The following is a 17,538-nucleotide window of genomic DNA, read 5'->3' on the forward strand; positions in this document are numbered from 1 at the left end:
CACTTAGCAATGATATAGTTGAGAAAAAGAATATCTTCCAACATTTTAAGGATTTTCTGGATAAAAAAAAAAAATAATAATAATCTCGTTTTATTGGTCATGCAATACTAAAACGGTGAAAGAACCCGCGGGTTAGTTGGTATGACTGAAAAACAATGTGCAGTGATTCTGAGAAGACATCAGGGCATACATGTAAAGTAAGGAATATTCTTGAGCATATCTATTTAGATATTTTGATTTCAATGTACTTGAAGTTTCCTCGCTAATGGGTAATTATGTAGAGGATTTCACACTGATGTTTGTATAAAATAACGGAAGAAAAAAAATACTTTTTTATGGACTGTTAAGCTGGACTGGAGCTGTAATTAAAGTAACTAAACATAAAAACACTGGGGTATTTTTTTTTCAGTGGAGCGAAACTGTAAAATAAATCCCCTCTCAATATGTTTCAACTAGCTGTAAATAGTAAATTCTATGGCATACAGTTTGAAAAGTGAAAAAAAATAGTTTAAAAAATTTTTTGAACAAATGTATCTGATTGATACTGCCATGGTGATGTGCCTGGCCTGGAGACATTTTCCAGTGAGGGATGTATTGTTATTGTCTTACATTTATTTTTCTTTGTTTTTTTTTTTTCTTTATTTTTTGTAACATGGCTTTGTAAATAAAATAATTTATATGTTTGTAAGAAAAAAAACATTTGTTTTGTAATTTTTGTTTTAATAAATTGATGTTTTTTTTTGCCTATGATAATATATACATTTGGATGTTATGGTGAGTTAGTAGATTGAATTTGAGTCTTTGCTATATGAGCTAGAAAATGTTCACGTCTACTAATGGCTTCGCTGCATGTTTGCCATGGCAGGTTTTACTTATTTCTTATCACAGTTATTAACTACAGCGTGGGCCAAGCACTGAGTCTTTGTATGCAAGAGCAGCTGGTTTCCTCCTTCTGCAGATAGACAGCTTTCTCCTGATACCATACATAGGGAGATGGCTGTCAATCAGCAGATATGTGGTAGAGCTGGCAAGTACTCCAGAGTGCATGAAGATCATTGTGAGAAGTACAATGCTGGGCTCACGCTGCAGCTGATAATCTGATGTAAGTGACGCAAGATCTGTCTCGCTACTTGATGCTATCCTCAGATTAAGCGGTATGAATGAGGTGAGAGATTTTCTTTAAAGGTGTTGTCTGGGAAAGTAACACAATGGCCACCATCTGCAGCCTGTGAGAAACTTGTCCTATAATGTAACTGGGACAGGTTTAAGAGACCAGAGAGAAGGAGGGCTAAATTTGTGAGCGGAGGGCAGAGCCTAGCACAACGTTTTGTCAGGTTGACGGGATGAACTGTGTGGTGTTTGGGCTCTGCCCCTTCCTCTCAGGAGCCATCAACTCGCCTTACTTACACATCGTAGGACGGGTTTCTCAAAGGCTTTAAACTGCTGTCATTTTATTTCCTAGACAACGCCTTTGAGTGCATTCTTGTCAAAGACATTATTTAAATCCAAACCACCATTCACATAAATGAACACACAACTTCAAGCAGATAGGATATATATTGATGTAGATGGAGAATTGGTTCCACACAATGGACTTTATGCATAAAAAATGTTCTATCAAAAGAAAATGGGTATTACACCTACTACCAGTAGTAATTTGATTTTCCGGAACCCAGGACCGCACCAATGGTGGAGGGCTCTGCCCTACAGCTGGGCAGGAAACCTAGAAAAAAATTAGTGTCACTGAAAAGGACCCCTTTAAAATATAACTTTTATTAAAGAAAATTTTAAAAATAGTTTTTCTTTGGACCAGTGACAAAGGACAAACGAACACACCAAAAGTGAGGCTGATGCGAATAGTTGTTGCATCAGCCACATATACACGCACTTATGATAGGCTATAGTGATGTATCTAGCGCCTGAAAATAAGGTGCTTGCAGTAGCCTATAGTACTCCTCCCAAAACCTAAAAAATAATGACTTGGGTATCAGTAGAAGTTTTTGCCTGGCACAAAAAGAGTGGTGGTTATTAATGTATATTGCCACCTCTCTAGAAGTACAGAATCATGCCCACATAGCCGAATTAGATATGTCGGCCATATGGGAAGGTATCACTCAGCAATCGTGGTTAGAGATTGCGGGGAACTTCTTAGGTGTAGGGTGGTTTAGTGCTCTGGTAGGGGCATTTGAGGTCTGGTATTAGGACCCCCCTTTACTTAAAAATGTATTTTTAAGACTGGGTATACCAGCAAGGGTATAGGGTTTTGTCCCCAGTCTGAGAAACCAATTCCAGATAGAGGTTCAGAATTGGTTCGGTAGAGAATCTGATTTTTGGTTCAATAAACCTCCAGATTCAATTTGATAGAGGTTCAGATTTGATTCTCAAATCAATAAAGGTTCAATTAATTTGGTTCTCGGTTCAACGCGGTTTGTCGCGAAGGCAATTCATCAGGAACCCATAAAAGATGTTAGTAGAACCTTTGATAGCCTTACTAGTAACTGAAAAGAGGGATATATGGAGTGCTAGTTGTCTTAAAATGGGAAAGATACTCGTAAGCCTCCAAAATATCTGTAAAAAAGGGAGAGAGGTGTCGAGTAGCTAAATTAGGATAAGGCACTCAAAGATAAGTGTTACAAAGCTACTCTAAATGGTGGATAGAGCCTCTCTACACTAAGCTGGCCTTATCTGGTCAGGTGGGATATTGGCTAAATCTAGCTCAAACTTCCAAATACCCTGATGAACAATCTCGCCAGGGCTAGGTAAAATGCCCCATGAAAAATAACAAACAAGGACGCAAGTATAGTCTCCAGCCTCAGTGGTAGACTGGAGAACAATGAGAAACCAGCCACAAAGCTCCTTATATAGTCCCTATCCTGATGGTTTTACTGTTGTTAGGTTCTTCAAAGAATAACGGCATAAGCCCTAATGCAAAAAAAAAGATTTAAAAGTTTAATTATCACATAACATTTTTGCCATGTTGTCAGGACCATGTATTCCTACTAGAGATGAGCGAGCACACTCCGTAAGGTCAGTTACTCGAGCAAGCATCGCTCTTCTCAAGTAACTGCCTTCTCGTCCAAGCGTGCTCGGAGGGGATCAGGGGAGAGATCTCTCTCACTCTCCCCCCTGCTCCCCTGCGCTCTCACCCCGCCCACCGCTGCCCCCCCGAGCACTCTCGGACGAGAAGGCAGTTACTCAAGATAAGCGAGGCTCGCTCGAGTACTGACTTTACCGAGCGTGCTCGCTCATCTCTAATTACTATGGTACCATATGATAATTATCTTCAAACTGTTACTGAATAAAACATACTATATAATGATATACCAATGATACCAAAAACTAATATTAATACTAAAACCACAATACAAAACCCTAATAATATTACCCAATTATTACTAAATAAAACTTCCTATACTAATCCCACTATTACCATCATATAGTTTTAGATATCCGTTTTACACAAGCGCTCTTCAGATTATATATGTGATTACAGTACTATTATGTCCAGTGATAACAGGTGTCATCCTCTTGGACTTTCCCCATCTTTTCCATCCAGCTAAGATCGCCATGATTACTTCTTCCAGAACAAACTTATCTCAGCAACATTTGCAACACAGATATCTTTGGCTCCTCACTTATCTATCACCATAACATTTTCCTGATTTACACAAACTTTTCATCCTACTGCTACCTCAATTCTGTGCCTGTAATACCCCTTTTACTGTGCCTGCTGTGTAGCATGCTGCCTCCAAATACTGTGCTTTAGTAATGTGTGCTCTCTCCGTATTGGTGCCCCCTTAGTGTCACTAGTTAGTGCCCTGACTCCATAAAAGTGTCCTTTATGCCCCCTTACAGTTTGTAACGCAGAAATAGTGCCTCAATTAGGAAAAAAATAAAAGCCTTAGCCCCGTTCCCATGACAAGCTGAACTCATCATCTCCATGCATGCAGCCCATGAGATGTCGGGATTGGATCCCTACGTGGACTAATGCGCTGATATCATCATGCTGGCCTATCGGGAGACCCATCCCAGTGTCTCAGGCTGTTACAGTGAGGGTCTGCTGCAGTGTCAAACAAGACCACCAAACCGAGAAGAGGACTAGGGTAGAGGAGGAATTGGTAAAGGCCCAAAAGGGGAGTCCTCTATCTAAGTAATAGGCCACAGTATTCTTAGTTTGTTCTTTTTCTTACAGCGCTGGGCAGTTTAGAGGTTCGGGATAATGCACTAATGTTCCAGCTCACAGGCCGTTGCTCTAAGCCTCGGATAGAAAACCACCAAAGGAGAAAGTGGGCGTTCACTTTTAATTTGCTTTAGGTTTCCTGCCCAGCTGTAGGGCAGAGCCCTCTCTAGCTGGCACTGCCATGGATGATGGGAAATATCCCTTTTCTTTAAAAAATGGAATTTGGTTGCTGTGTCCAAAGGTTTTTGCATGATGGCCATTTATAGTACTGATAACTCTGTATGCATGCAGATCTGCAACATAAGAAACTGTTCCGTTCTGTTCACACGGCAGAATTCACAGTGGACTTTCCACATGAATTCCGCCACTAAAAACTGCAACAAAATCTGTGTCTTTCTGCCGTGGTTTTAGCTGCAGATTCCCCCTGTCAATGGGCAAAATCTGCGTGTGGGATTCCGCAACTTTTCTACTCATTTCTGCGTTGATTTTTGACATGAAATGTTTATATTCTGTGTCGGAATTCCACACGCAAATTTTGCCTATTGACAAGGTTAAATCCTCGGTAAAAACCGCATCAGACGCTGTTTTTACTGCACTTTTTAGAGATGATACTCATGAAAAATTCCTCCATGTGAACAAACCCTTAGGCTGGCTTCGCAAAAAGCGTGAAAATCGTGTGATTTTTTTTTATATCTCCCCTTATTCATACAAAGGCTTCTTTTTAATCACATCACAGCGCTACAAACGTGCATTGCAATGTGATTTTATCATTACAAAGTCCCATTGATTTTATGCGTTAAAAAATTGTGTGAATTTGTCGCACAATTTTATTGCATGCAGATGCGATGTGAGATTATTCTCAAAAAAAAGCATCACTGACGCTCGTAAATCACAGTGAATGAAGATGCAATGTTGCCGCGATTTTCTCAGCAAAATTGCGATTGTCTAGTTGGAGCCAGCTCTAAGGGCGCTTTCACACTGGCATTTTTCTCACCTGTTTTTTTTTCACACGATCTTGCAGTGTTTTTTTTAACTGCATGTGCGTCAGACGGCAAAATGTCAACATGAGTACCCAGCTTACTGGGGGGTAAAAGATGGCTGAGGAAGGCAATGGCGAACCACACGCAAAAACAGTCTGCCAAGAAAATGTCACGATGTGATGTCACCCTAGGAGACCATCATGACTCGGTGCTTGCACCAGGGGGCTTTATACCTGATGCCCTCAGACCCTGGTGCCCCCCTACAGGGCAGATTCATTACAGATGAATTTTCAGCAGCGGCAAAATTCACGCCAAACTGTGTGGGTTTTTGTCGTGCATTTCTGTATGGATCTGCATAGCAAAGGGTGAACTTCACAGTAAACAATCCACACAGCGGGTCAGACTGCTCATGTATGCTTCTGCAGGGTGTGGAAACATCCTGTCATGTCATTAACCCTTTGCAATTCAATTTGGATTCAGGGTTTCCTAGGGGGATTATCTCTTTCTGCCATTATACAATGGCGCCACCTGCTGGCTAGAGCCAGTACTGCAGTATGCAGGCCCCCAATAGCAGAGCGGCCTGTACTATACAGAAAGAATATCCTGCTGTACAGCCTTTAACCCGTTCCCGCTGCAGGGCGTAAGTTTACGTCCTGGCAGCCTGGTACTTCCCGCAACAGGACGTAAACTTACGTCCTGGAGATAGCGCAGGATCACATATGATCCCGCGCTATCCCGCAGCGGGAGCCGCCTGTCAGTCACAGCCGGCGTCCCGCTGCAACAGCGGGGGGGCATCGGAGATGCGCCCCCCGCTGTTAACCTCTTCCCTGCCGCAATCTAAGTAGATCACGGCAGGGAAAGAGTTCACAGAGGGAGCGGACTCCCTCTGTGTCTCCGGCCGCCTCTCGCGATAACATCGCGAGAGCCCGGCCTGTCACCATGGTAACAGGACGCCAGACACTAGCGTCCTGTATTGCCTATGCCTATGATCGCTGTATAAGAGCTACTGCTCTGCCATGCCTTATAACAGCGATCATCAGGGCAGTGGTTAAAGTCCCTCAGAGGGACACAAACAGTGTAAAAAAAACAAAGATTAAAAAAATGTAAAAAAAGAGTAAAAAAACCATTTTTTTATGCTTTTTCTCAATTAGCATAAAAAAAGGTAAAAAAAAATAAAACCCCACATATTTGGTATTGTTGCGTCCGTAACGACGCGTACAATAAGTTGCACATGCTTTTGACTGTGCACCGAAAAAAAACGCTAAAAGAAACGCTAAAAAAACTGAGGCAAAAATGCTAATTTTTAGCATTTTGCCTCACTAAAAACGCAATAAAAGTGATCAAAAAAGCCGTATGTACCCCAAAATGGTACCAGTAAAAATTACAGCTCGTCTCGCAAAAAAATAAGCCCTCATAGAGCTCCGTACATCAAAAAATAAAAAAGTTACAAGACTGAATGCAGCGATTTAGAATAGAAAAAAGATTTCCAAAAAAATGGGTTTTTATTGCAGAAAAGTGGGAAAACCTAAAAAAAAGTAAGAATTTTGGTATCGTTGTAACCGTACCGGTCCGCAGAAAAAATGGATTGTGTCATTTATGCTGCATGATTAACGCTGTAAAAAAAAACTTAAAAAAATCTATGGCAGAATTGATGCGTTTTCTCTCCCTGCTATCATAAAAAAAAAAAGGTTTACAATATAGTCTATGTACCCAAAAGTGGCACCGATTTGGGCCATGTCATGAAGGGGTTAATAAGAATGTCTTAAGACATCAGTGGATTGGAAAGGGTTAAAGTAAGATTGTTTGAGCCGGGATGCCAAATTTCTGCTCCACTGCCCCGTACCCATGCGAAGAGAGGGGCCGAACAGGGCACAGCGCACAAATGGAGTCTGGTAGGGATTGGGCCCTTAGGGAGCCCATGAAGAGCATCCACTGATGGGCATTGTTGCCGCTCTCCTCCTCGGTAAGGCTGGGCACTAACTGTCCCTAAGCCACACAGGTGAAGGAACAGTTGAGGCATTTTAGTTTGTGTTTACTTGTTACTTCCGTGTATGACAGTAATGACACAAATGGACGTCACGTGACCCGTTACCCCTAGAAACTAATGAGCCAGAAGAAAAGTGAGAGGAAATAGCCGCCTCACACCGGAAGCGGAAATACGTCAGTGCGGAGATCTGCTTCCTGGTCATGCATGTTATGTATTCGGTCTCCTAGCAACAGGGCAGCGGAGCATGGCAGCCGGACGGGAGCTGCAGGCGGAGGATTACCTCCGAGAAAACAGGATAATGGAGCTGATGAACAACCTGACGAGCCTCCTGCTGTATCACCGCCCCGGTAATGCTGGCACACTGACGCCATTGTGAGGTGCAGGCAGTCCTACAGTGCGCAGCGTCCATACACGATATGGTAGACGGGCAGTACTACACGGGGCCAGGAGGTGGCGCACGGCATGTAGTGGGCAGTGATAGCTGCAAGTGGTTATAGCGATAGTCAGCATTCACAAATATAACTTCAGTGGCTTCATTTTGCAGAAAGACCCCGAGAATTCCTTATCACACAGCTAGAAAAGCTGAAGCTTGCCAGGCTGGCGGACGCGGAGTACCCTTGTCTCTTTTGTGAGTCTAATGTAGACGCCATCTTTGGGATTCTGGACCCTTCAGGCCAAGGCTATGTAACCGGGACACAGTACACGGAAGGTAAGAACCGCACACACGTGTCTGGCCTTAGGGTAGCTTCCAATCTATTACACGGATGGTACCAGATATCCTCTCCGCAGGGCAGATCGCTGGGGGTCTCCTACCAATACTGACAGCAGGGGTCCCCTGCTTCTCCAAACTGCAGAGACTTCAACTTGCAGGGGCCGCTGGCAGAGCATGCCCTGCTGGCGCAGTCATTCCAGTGAAGCTGATGGAAGCCCCCAGGTGCCCACGCGGATGCTTCTGGCATTCACATGCGGCTGTCGCTGCATTCAGTCTCCTCACTGTGGGTGGGGTGACTCGGGACCCCTGTTCTCAGGATCAGTGTGGCCCGCACCATCAGCAAGTTACACCGTGCGGTTCTGGTACAAGCCCTTTAAGGAGGAACATAGGTTAAAAAAAGCGTACTTTATAAATGAATCAGAACACACAGAAATTCGCTTCATTCCCGACTGCTGGCTGTTACATTGTAATCTAGTGTCGCTGCCATGCTGGGTGCTGAGCGCAATCCCTGGGTTGCCAATTGAAGGTCACAGGAGTTGTCCCAAGCATTTTCCGTACTCGTGAGGAGGAAGGAGGATTGGTAACTGTAAGAGCAGAACGTGCTGATGGCGAACTCGCTAAAAGCGTACAAGAGGGGCCTTACAATATTATGTTATAGTCGCTGACTACTTCAGGGGGTCGGTGATCCGGGGATTATTCTGACTGCCAGATTGGGAGTTGAGAAATTTTTTTTTCTTTTCCTAAGATGAAAGTTAGTTTGTACCTCCTTGGAGTTTTTGCCGCCTTCTGGGTAAACATTGCAGGATAATTGGCTGAATTTATGTTTTGTTTTGCAGCCTAAGGCTGGATTCACACGAATGTATATCGGCTTGGTTTTCACCTCATCTGCAAGGGGGGGGGGGAGGAGGATAGAAGAGCCAGGAGCAGGAACTGAGCTCCCGCCCACTCTCCGCCCCTATGCACTATTTGCGGTGGGGCGGGGCTAATTCTCAGAACTTAGCCCTGCCCCGTCCCACCTCCTTTCATTGCAAATAGTGCAGAGGGGCGGAGAGGGGGTGGAGAAGAGACAGATGAGGACGACGTATATTGGCTTGGCATGAAAACCGAGCCGATATACGTTCATCTGAATCTAGCCTAAGGCTGAGTTCCCACAGGGCGGAAATCTTTTGGAATGTCCACAGCAGACCGCACAGAAATTCAGCAAGATTTCCACAGCGGGAAGGCTGTTTCAAAACCCATGCCATTTGGCGTGGATGTGAAGCGGCTTGTCCGCTTGTGTTCCTCTGCGGAAATCTCTCACCATAGAGAGAACAAAGCCCGCAGCAGAAACGGCGATACAATGGACATGTCGCGGATTTGAATTCCACGCCATTTGTAAGTTTCCACGTAACTTGACTGCAATGTGTAGACAAGATTTTTGCAAATCTCGTTGACTTTGCTGCTTAGTCTCAGGTTTAAGAAATTCTGTGGCAATGTCACCCTGTGTGAGCCCAGCCTAAGGCCATCTCACACTAGCATAAGCACAGTTGTGCATGCCCTAGTGCAACTTTTTTTTGCGCTATGAACAAGTTGTTTGTTTTGTCGGCGTGTTTTACTGTAGCTTTTCTGCTTGTGGGGCATGTTCATTTGCCCACGGCACTCAAATGCACTGATTGAGATGCCTCATTAGTTCCAGGTGTGTTCTTTTCTCAGCGGAATTACGCAGTGATTCACAGATCTCCTTGCATATGCTTGCCCATTTGCCCCCTCCCACTCCCTACTGACTTCTATGGGGACTTTTGGTGCGCAGAAAGACAGAACGTGCTCTATCTTTTTTTTGTGCAGCCAAAAATGTGCATGCAAAATGCGCAGGTGAACGAGCCCATTTGCGCATGCAAATACAGCCATGTGAAGGAGCCCTATTTACACAGCAGTATCCTGGTTAGTATTGAACATTGCTATCTGTAAGGTTGACACAAGGAATGGGTCAATGAATGGAAGGGATGCAAATCTTTTCTTTTATACTTTTGTCTCTGCTAGTTCCATTCTTGGTTTTGGCTTCCAAACTGAAACAGAATACTGCTGTGTGAATAGAGCCTTAGACTGCTGTCACACAGTCGAGAAAATCACGGAATATTTGTGTTGCGAGACGCACCAATATGAACCCCATTCTTTTGAATGGAGTCAAATACATGAGCGATGCGGCAAAAAATGCCCTATATTTTTGTGTTGCTCGAAATACATTGGCCATTGTTTTCAATGGGACCGTCAAAGCGTTGCACGGGAAAACACTTGCCAATGCTGAAAACCGAGCTGGCGGATTGCTACTTTGCTGAAGTGATGGGAGGTGTTTTTGATAGAAAAACACCTTGCATCCTCAGGTAAATCCCATGTTGGTGAACGCGATAGTGGGCCGAGTTTTATGGTCCGATATGGCGGTAGCCTTAGAGAGAGACCCTGCTTGCAGCCTTCATAAAATCCATGAAGCCAAGTTTTCAGGATCAGTACATGACAAGCAGTAAAGGATACACAGTACATGAGATCTACACCGTACAATGTATTACATGTTAATGACTTACTGTCGCTGCTGTTGTATTATATAGTTAATTTTAAATGTTCTTTTAAAAAAAAGTCTTTTTCTGTGCAGCTTTAAAAACCCTGGGTGTAGACGTCAGCAACTTGCCTGCTCCTCGGGAGAAAATCACACATGAAGTCTTCAAACACGATATGTAAGGATTTTGCATATATTACACACAGATATAGAAAAAAAACTTTATTTTCATAGGTAATATGGATCTATACTCAAGCAGGAAGAGAATGGTAAAGATTGCCTGTTGTTGGCGAAATGGGCAGCAGCATCAGTAAAATTACTGTAAACGTCAGAATGAATGTCATGCCCTGTTTAAAAAAAACAAGAACATAGCGTAACAATGCGCCAGATCACAGCATTCATGTTCTAATGCGCACTGGAAACTGGCACCTGGAATATTAGTGGTTTCTCACCTTTTCATCAGCACTGCTTTCCCATTACATGGCTCTATGCGGAAGATTTACTAAGCCTGCCCTTTGCGATGCCGGACTTAGTATTTTCCCTGGTGCACAGGCACTGAATACATGCACAGTGTGCCTTTTCAGAAATGCACACCACGTCTGACCTCGCAGAAATTTTTATGCCAGTTTCTTGTGTAAATTATACACAAATCTGTTGGTCCTGGATGGCCATGTCCTCTCCCATCAAACTCTGCCCACTTTTTGAAAAAGTGGTGGGGTCGAAGGAAAATTGGAAAAAGTTTTTAAAACAATTGTGCCTTATTTTACATCAGAGACTGGCATAAAGCATTCTGTAAATGTGTCTGTGTTGAGTGGACATGTGGCTCTGTATTGGACAAGCATGAGTGAATTGCTTGTTCTATTGGCCTTGGTCCCATTCTGTTAGGTCAAGATGTTCAAAACTATGTTTCAAAATGCAAAAACACAACCCAATTATAAGGGTATATTCAAACACTACGGGTGCCTGTGTGTCAGATGCGCGGATTCTTTGTGTACAAGGGGGCCCAGTCTGCCCTGCACCTACTACCCAAAATGGGAGTGCCTCAGATCCGTCTATTAGATGTGCTGTGTCCCACCCGCCCCCTGTGCTTACTAAGTCCATGCAGCAGGAAGACATCAGATAGGGAAGGTTGTTGGTCTATTCTTCAGCCCCAGTGCTCAAATAATGTCAGCCGTTAATTAACCAGAGCCAGCATGGGTTTGTAACAAAGAAGTCATGCCAGACAAATCTAATTTCCTTCTATGACAGAATCACCGACTGGGTTGATCAGAGAAATGCGGTGAATTTAGTAAAGCATTTGACAAAGTGTATCATGACATACTTATTGAAAATATTACCAGATATGGGATTGACAAGGCAACTGTTAGGTGGATTCACAACTGGCTGAGTGATCGTACTCAGAGTGGTCATAAATGGCTGCACATCCAAGTGGAAGAATGTATCAAGTGGGATACCATAAGGCTTTGTCCAAGGCCCAGTGGTGTTCAACATTTTTATAAATGATCCGGAGGAGGGAATTGATGGGAAACATCAAATTTGCAGACGACACAAAGCTAGAAGGGATAGCTAACACTATAGAAGCGAGAGAGAGATTTCAAAAAGATCTAGAAAAGCTTGAACAGTGGGCAGCGACTAACAGAATGGTATTTAACAAGGAGAAATGCAAAGTCCTACATCTGGGCAGGAAAAATGAAAAAAAGCACATACAGAATGGGAGGAATTGGGCTAAGCAGCAGCAAATGTGAAAGAGACTTGGGTATACGAATAGATCATAGACTGAACATGAGTCAACAATATGATGCAGTGGCCAAAAAGGCAAACGCCATTCTGGGATGTATTAAGAGAAGCATAGAGTCTAGATCACGTGAGGTAATTATTCCCCTCTACTCTTCCTTAGTCAGACCTCATCTGGAATACGGTGTCCAGTTCTGGGCACCTCACTTATTAAAAAAAGAAAAAAAAAAAGACAAACTGGAGCAAGCTTAGGGAAGTTACCCAGATAGTGAGCGGTCTGCAAATCATGTCCTATTGGGAACGGTTAAAGGATCTGTGAATGTTTAGCTTCCAAAAAAAGAAGGCTGAGAGGAGACTTAGTAGCGGTCTACAAATATCTGAAGGGCTGTCACACTGCAGAGGCATCAGCCCTATTCTCATTTGCACAAGGAAAAGCTAGAAGCAATGGGATGAAACTGAAAGGGAGGACACACCAATTAGATATTAGAAAAAACTTTGACAGTGAGGGTGATCAATGAATGGAACAGGTGAGTTCTGCTTCAATGGAAGTGTTCAAACAGAGGCTGGACAAATATCTATATAGGATGGTTTAGTGAATCCTGCACTGAGCAGGGGGATGGAGCCGATGACCCTGGAGGTCCCTTTCAACTCTACCTTTCTATGAGACAGTGTCAGCAGCCTTCTGATCCCATTGCTCCTGTCCTGACACTTCCTCAGTACTACTACAGTCTCTTCTTTCTGCTCCAGTAATGACACATGTGGTCACTGCAGTTAATCCCCGCGGAAGCCAGTGTCAACATCACTAAGATCACCGTTGTGGCCAGCGATGCACTTGTTTCAGCACATAATCATTGGCGCAGAAAGAACAGAGAGCAACAGCGGGACTGAGGATGCGTCCGCACAGGAGGAACAGAGGAGTAGCATGGTGAGTATTGCTGATTTTGGTATATAGCATTCTGAGTCATCTTCAAACTAAAAAATGTGCACAACTGGATAATTACTTCTAAAGTGAACGCCTATTTCTAAATATCATGTTTGATAATGCTAATCTGATCTGTATTGTTTTACTAGTAGTGCAAGGGAATTATCCCTCTATCCACTAACAGCAGAATGTAGACATTTTTAATAAGATATATATTTCCATCTGTTTAATTTATTTTGGGTGCACATTGGAAAAAAATTTTTTTTTTTTAACCATTTAAGGGACATACAAATTTAACATTGATTATTAACATTTTGAGGAACACTTTTTTTTTCCTGCACCAAGCCAAGATTGCAAAAACTAATAGCTGTCAGCTGCAATCAGCCAATCTATCCTTCTATTACCCGCGGGTGGCAGCTGTAATTAACAGCTGATGCCCGCGCTGTATGAAAAGAGGTCACCCTACGATCTCTCTTCATACATACCCTGACGCTGCATGATGTAAATTTACATCATATAGCAGGAAGGGGTTAAAGGAGTATTCCAACAGAAGTCCCAATTAAAGACAATCTAACTTAATAAAACACAAATGGCTTTACTATTCATATCTTTTATTGAGCACACTGAGTAAACATCCACACTACCAAGAGAAAAAGTGCACTTCTGTGGTTATTGACTTTTTCAAGAAGTAATTGGCAAAAGCTGTTCATCCATATTTTTCAGATGTCTTGCATCCAAAGCAGTCTTTGTCATGCAGGACTCTGACTTTACAATCCCAAAACACAAATATTCAACCATGCTTTAGCTAGTTAATTGTTTGCTTTGGATCATTGTCTTGTATCAACTGGTGTCTCTTCTGCCTGAGGTCATGACTGCTGCCTCTTTTAGGCTGCATTCCCACGAACGTATATCATCTCGGTTTTCACGCCAAGCCGATATACGTCATCCTCATCTGCAGGGAGGGGGGGGGGAATGGAAGAGCCAGGATCAGGAACTGAGCTCCCGCCCCCTCTGTCTCCTCTCCGCCCCTCTGCACTATTTGCAATGAAAGGCGGGACGGGGGTGGGGCTAAGTATCGAGAATTAGCCCCGCCCCTCCTCTCCCCATTGCAAATAGTGCAGAGGGGCATAGAGGAGACAGAGGGGGCGGGAGCTCAGTTTCTGCTCCTGGCTCTTCCATCCTCCCCCTTCCCTGCAGATGAGGATGACGTATATCGGCTCATCGTGAAAACCGAGACAATATACCTTCGTGTGAATGCAGCCTTAAGATGGATTGATACACCTTTTAGAAGTAATTATTTCCTTATTGATCAAAAGGGGTCCAGGCCCTGAGACAGCAGAGCAACCCCAAACATGCTTCTTGGTTGGGATAAAGTTCTCATGTACTTGTTCAGTTTATCTCATCTGGGCATAGAATATTTTCTCACAGGCATTGTGGATCATCCAGATGCTTTTGAGCAAACAGGTTTTTATTGGGCTGCAGCAGCTTCCTTCATGATATCCTTCCATGAACACAATACTTCAGCATTTTTCTAATGGTAGACACATGAGCAGAGGGGAGTCTCCTGTAGGTCTTTTGGTTTCTTTCTCCTTTCTTTCAGTATTACCTGTTGTACTCTTAACAGAAAGCCCACTCCTGGGGAGAGTAGCAACCGTCCTGAATATTCTCCTTTTGTAGATGATCTAACAATGAAGTGCTGTAGATCCAGGTCTTTGGCAACACTTTTGTATCCTTCTCCTGATTCATGTCGCTAAAAAGGGTTTTTGAAAGTTGGTTGGTTCACATTAACCAATCTTTAAGAACAGATTTGCCAGTAACCAGGCTTTGTGTCTCTGTATTTAAAGCAGAGCACCTGTGAAAACCACACTTCCAATCTCATCTGCTTGATTAAAACACCTTTTACCAATTTACTTGAAGTAATTAAGACAGAAGTTCACTTTTCTCCTTGAATAGTAGAGGGTTACTCGATGTGTTTACTACAGCTTGAACAGTAAAATGTTTAGTTATCTAAGTCACAATTATAGACAAATGCGATGAGATCACATTTTATCAGCAATCAATGCAGAAATCCAGGTAGATCCAAAGAGTATTGTGTTTTTTTTTTTTAGTAACTGTATGTGAGAACATATCTCCTGATTATCATGTAGCCTAGCCTTAGTGGAAAGCTGAACTTTAATGCACTTATGCCAAGAAAAGTATTAATTGGCTGAATTTGTTTTATGGACTTGAGCCTACATCATATCTAAATAGGATCTGTTCTCTTGCCCACAGGATTCTTCATCTGAAAAAATCTTCTGCAACATTTAAGATCTAGCTTCCCTGCTGTCGGTCATTACTATAGCTATGTTTTATATTTTAATAAAATGACTTCTTTAAGAGTAGAGCTTGTTCTATGCTGTATGATAAATACAATCACTTCTGACTATGAGCATTAAAATTAATATTATCACCTTGTCCAATTGTGACTGAGATCACAATATCCTGCTGTACATGGCAGCTGTGCGTTCAAAAACAGCCGAGCAGGTTCTCTTATTCTGTATCCATAACTTCCAGGGAAGTGGTTGTTAGTGGGAAAATGAAGAAGTTATAACTCCCAGACTATGGCGACATTTTATTTTTATAAAAAAGTTTTCGATGTGCAAAAGTAGTGAAATATAGTTACAGTGAAAGGCCACTTTATTAGAGAGTTTCCTTTCGAGAGATTTACAATTGGAGATGCTCGTAATGAAAAACTGGAAATTAGAGGTGTGACCCCTGGAGTGCAGCATAAAGTCAAGTGAGCAAGTTTTCTGCGGATCACTTTCAGTATAAATCCACACGCGAATGTGAGAAATGAAGCAATTTGAGCAACGTTGTACGAACATCAGTACTAGTCTAACTGGAGCCGGTATATAAAATTGCCACAGCGGTTTCCACCCATAAGGCCTAAAAAAAGCATTTTCTTACCTGTCCGGAGCCGGTGCGGGTCTTTTCCGTCCATGGCTGGATCTTCTTTCTTCTGCACTGCTGATGCGCAGTACCCTTTTTTTTTTTTTCTTTCTTTTTTTGAACTCCTGCTTTGCTGCAGATCCGCGGCACGTCCACATTGTCTGCTGCGGGGGTGCCGCAGATCGGCCGGCTTCCAATGACTTTAATGGAAACAGTCAGTGCGGGATCCACAGAAAAATGAAGCATGCTGTGATTTGTTGTTTTTTTTTTTTTTTTTCTCCTGTGCGTGCGAGCACTTATTGAAAAATACAGTCCCCATCCAGCTATGGAAAAATTATGGCTCTTAGAATGTGATGATATAAAACTAATGCTTGGTCCTTAATGATCAGGTCTGGAGTTTGCATTCTAATAGGGCTTTTTTCTGCTTATTATTTGAATAAATTGCTATCATTGCCTTGATGAGATTGTGTAGTTACTAAACACTAGTAGTAATTCATGCTTCGCACATTTATACAATGACATAGAATTTACATGATAGTTGGGGCACATATCCCATGATGCCTGCTTTTGAAATCCGTGTGGCTTACAAAAATCTGATTCTTTATAGAATCTTGTGCACACACTCTCCTATAGAGTTGTATAGGAGAGCACAGGACTCTAAAGAGAGTCTGATTTTTGTGTGTCATGTGATCCAGGGAGTGGGTGAGTATAGCAAATACATCACCTGGCTCCCTGTCACCTGCCCTAACAGGACCATAAGTTAGTGTATGGTGCTCTAGCCAGATGTCAGGTTCCCCTTTAAGGATGTTGCATTTTGATAAAGATGTTATGGACTGCCAAAATGACTTTAAAGGAGATGTCCCGAGGCAGCAAGTGGGGTTATACACTTCTGTATGGCCATAATAATGCACTTTGTAATATACATTGTGCATTAATTATGAGCCATACAGAAGTTATAAAAAGTTTTTTACTTACCTGCTCCGTTGCTAGCGTCCTGGTCTCCATGGTGCCGACTAATTTTTGGCCTCCGATGGCCAAATTAGCCGCGCTTGCGCAGTCCGGGTCTTCTGCTGTTCTCTATGGGGCTCCGTGTAGCTCCGCCCCGTCACGTGCCGATTCCAGCCAATCAGGAGGCTGGAATCGGCAGTGGACCGCACAGAAGAGCTGCGGTCCACGAAGATAGAGGATCCCGGCGGCCATCTTCAGCGGTAAGTATTGAAGTCACCGGACCGCCGGGATTCAGGTAAGCGCTGTGCGGGTGGTTTTTTTAACCCCTGCATCGGGGTTGTCTCGCGCCGAACGGGGGGGGGTTTAAAAAAAAAAAAACCCGTTTCGGCGCGGGACATCTCCTTTAAACACACAAACAAAAACTCTGTATCAAGATGAGTATGTCTACATATGCAACACAGACTCTCTAAGCACTGTGCAAAACTGGTTAATGGGAGTCCTTGATCACATTAGAAAAAGCTAAGAGTACTGCAAAGATGATTTGCAACTGTGTATGTCTTTTTAATAAAGTGCATCCTCACAGCTACCCGATGAGATAAAGGGATTTGTTTGTGCAC

At 43.1% G+C, this 17,538-nt stretch overlaps 1 protein-coding gene across 1 annotated transcript; it reads left to right on the forward strand.

Moving 5' to 3' along the window:
- Positions 1-7,331: 7,331 nt before the first annotated feature.
- Positions 7,332-15,426, forward strand: EFCAB10 (EF-hand calcium binding domain 10). The gene is made up of 4 exons (XM_066591953.1): positions 7,332-7,494; positions 7,692-7,856; positions 10,486-10,567; positions 15,317-15,426. The coding sequence occupies exons 1-4, from the start codon at positions 7,392-7,394 to the stop codon at positions 15,357-15,359; spliced, it is 393 nt and encodes a 130-aa protein (XP_066448050.1). The 5' UTR covers positions 7,332-7,391; the 3' UTR covers positions 15,360-15,426.
- The last annotated feature ends 2,112 nt before the right edge of the window (positions 15,427-17,538 follow it).

Source organism: Eleutherodactylus coqui, chromosome 2 (genome assembly GCF_035609145.1).
Source record: "Eleutherodactylus coqui strain aEleCoq1 chromosome 2, aEleCoq1.hap1, whole genome shotgun sequence".
Classification (NCBI taxonomy): Eukaryota; Metazoa; Chordata; class Amphibia; order Anura; family Eleutherodactylidae; genus Eleutherodactylus; species Eleutherodactylus coqui.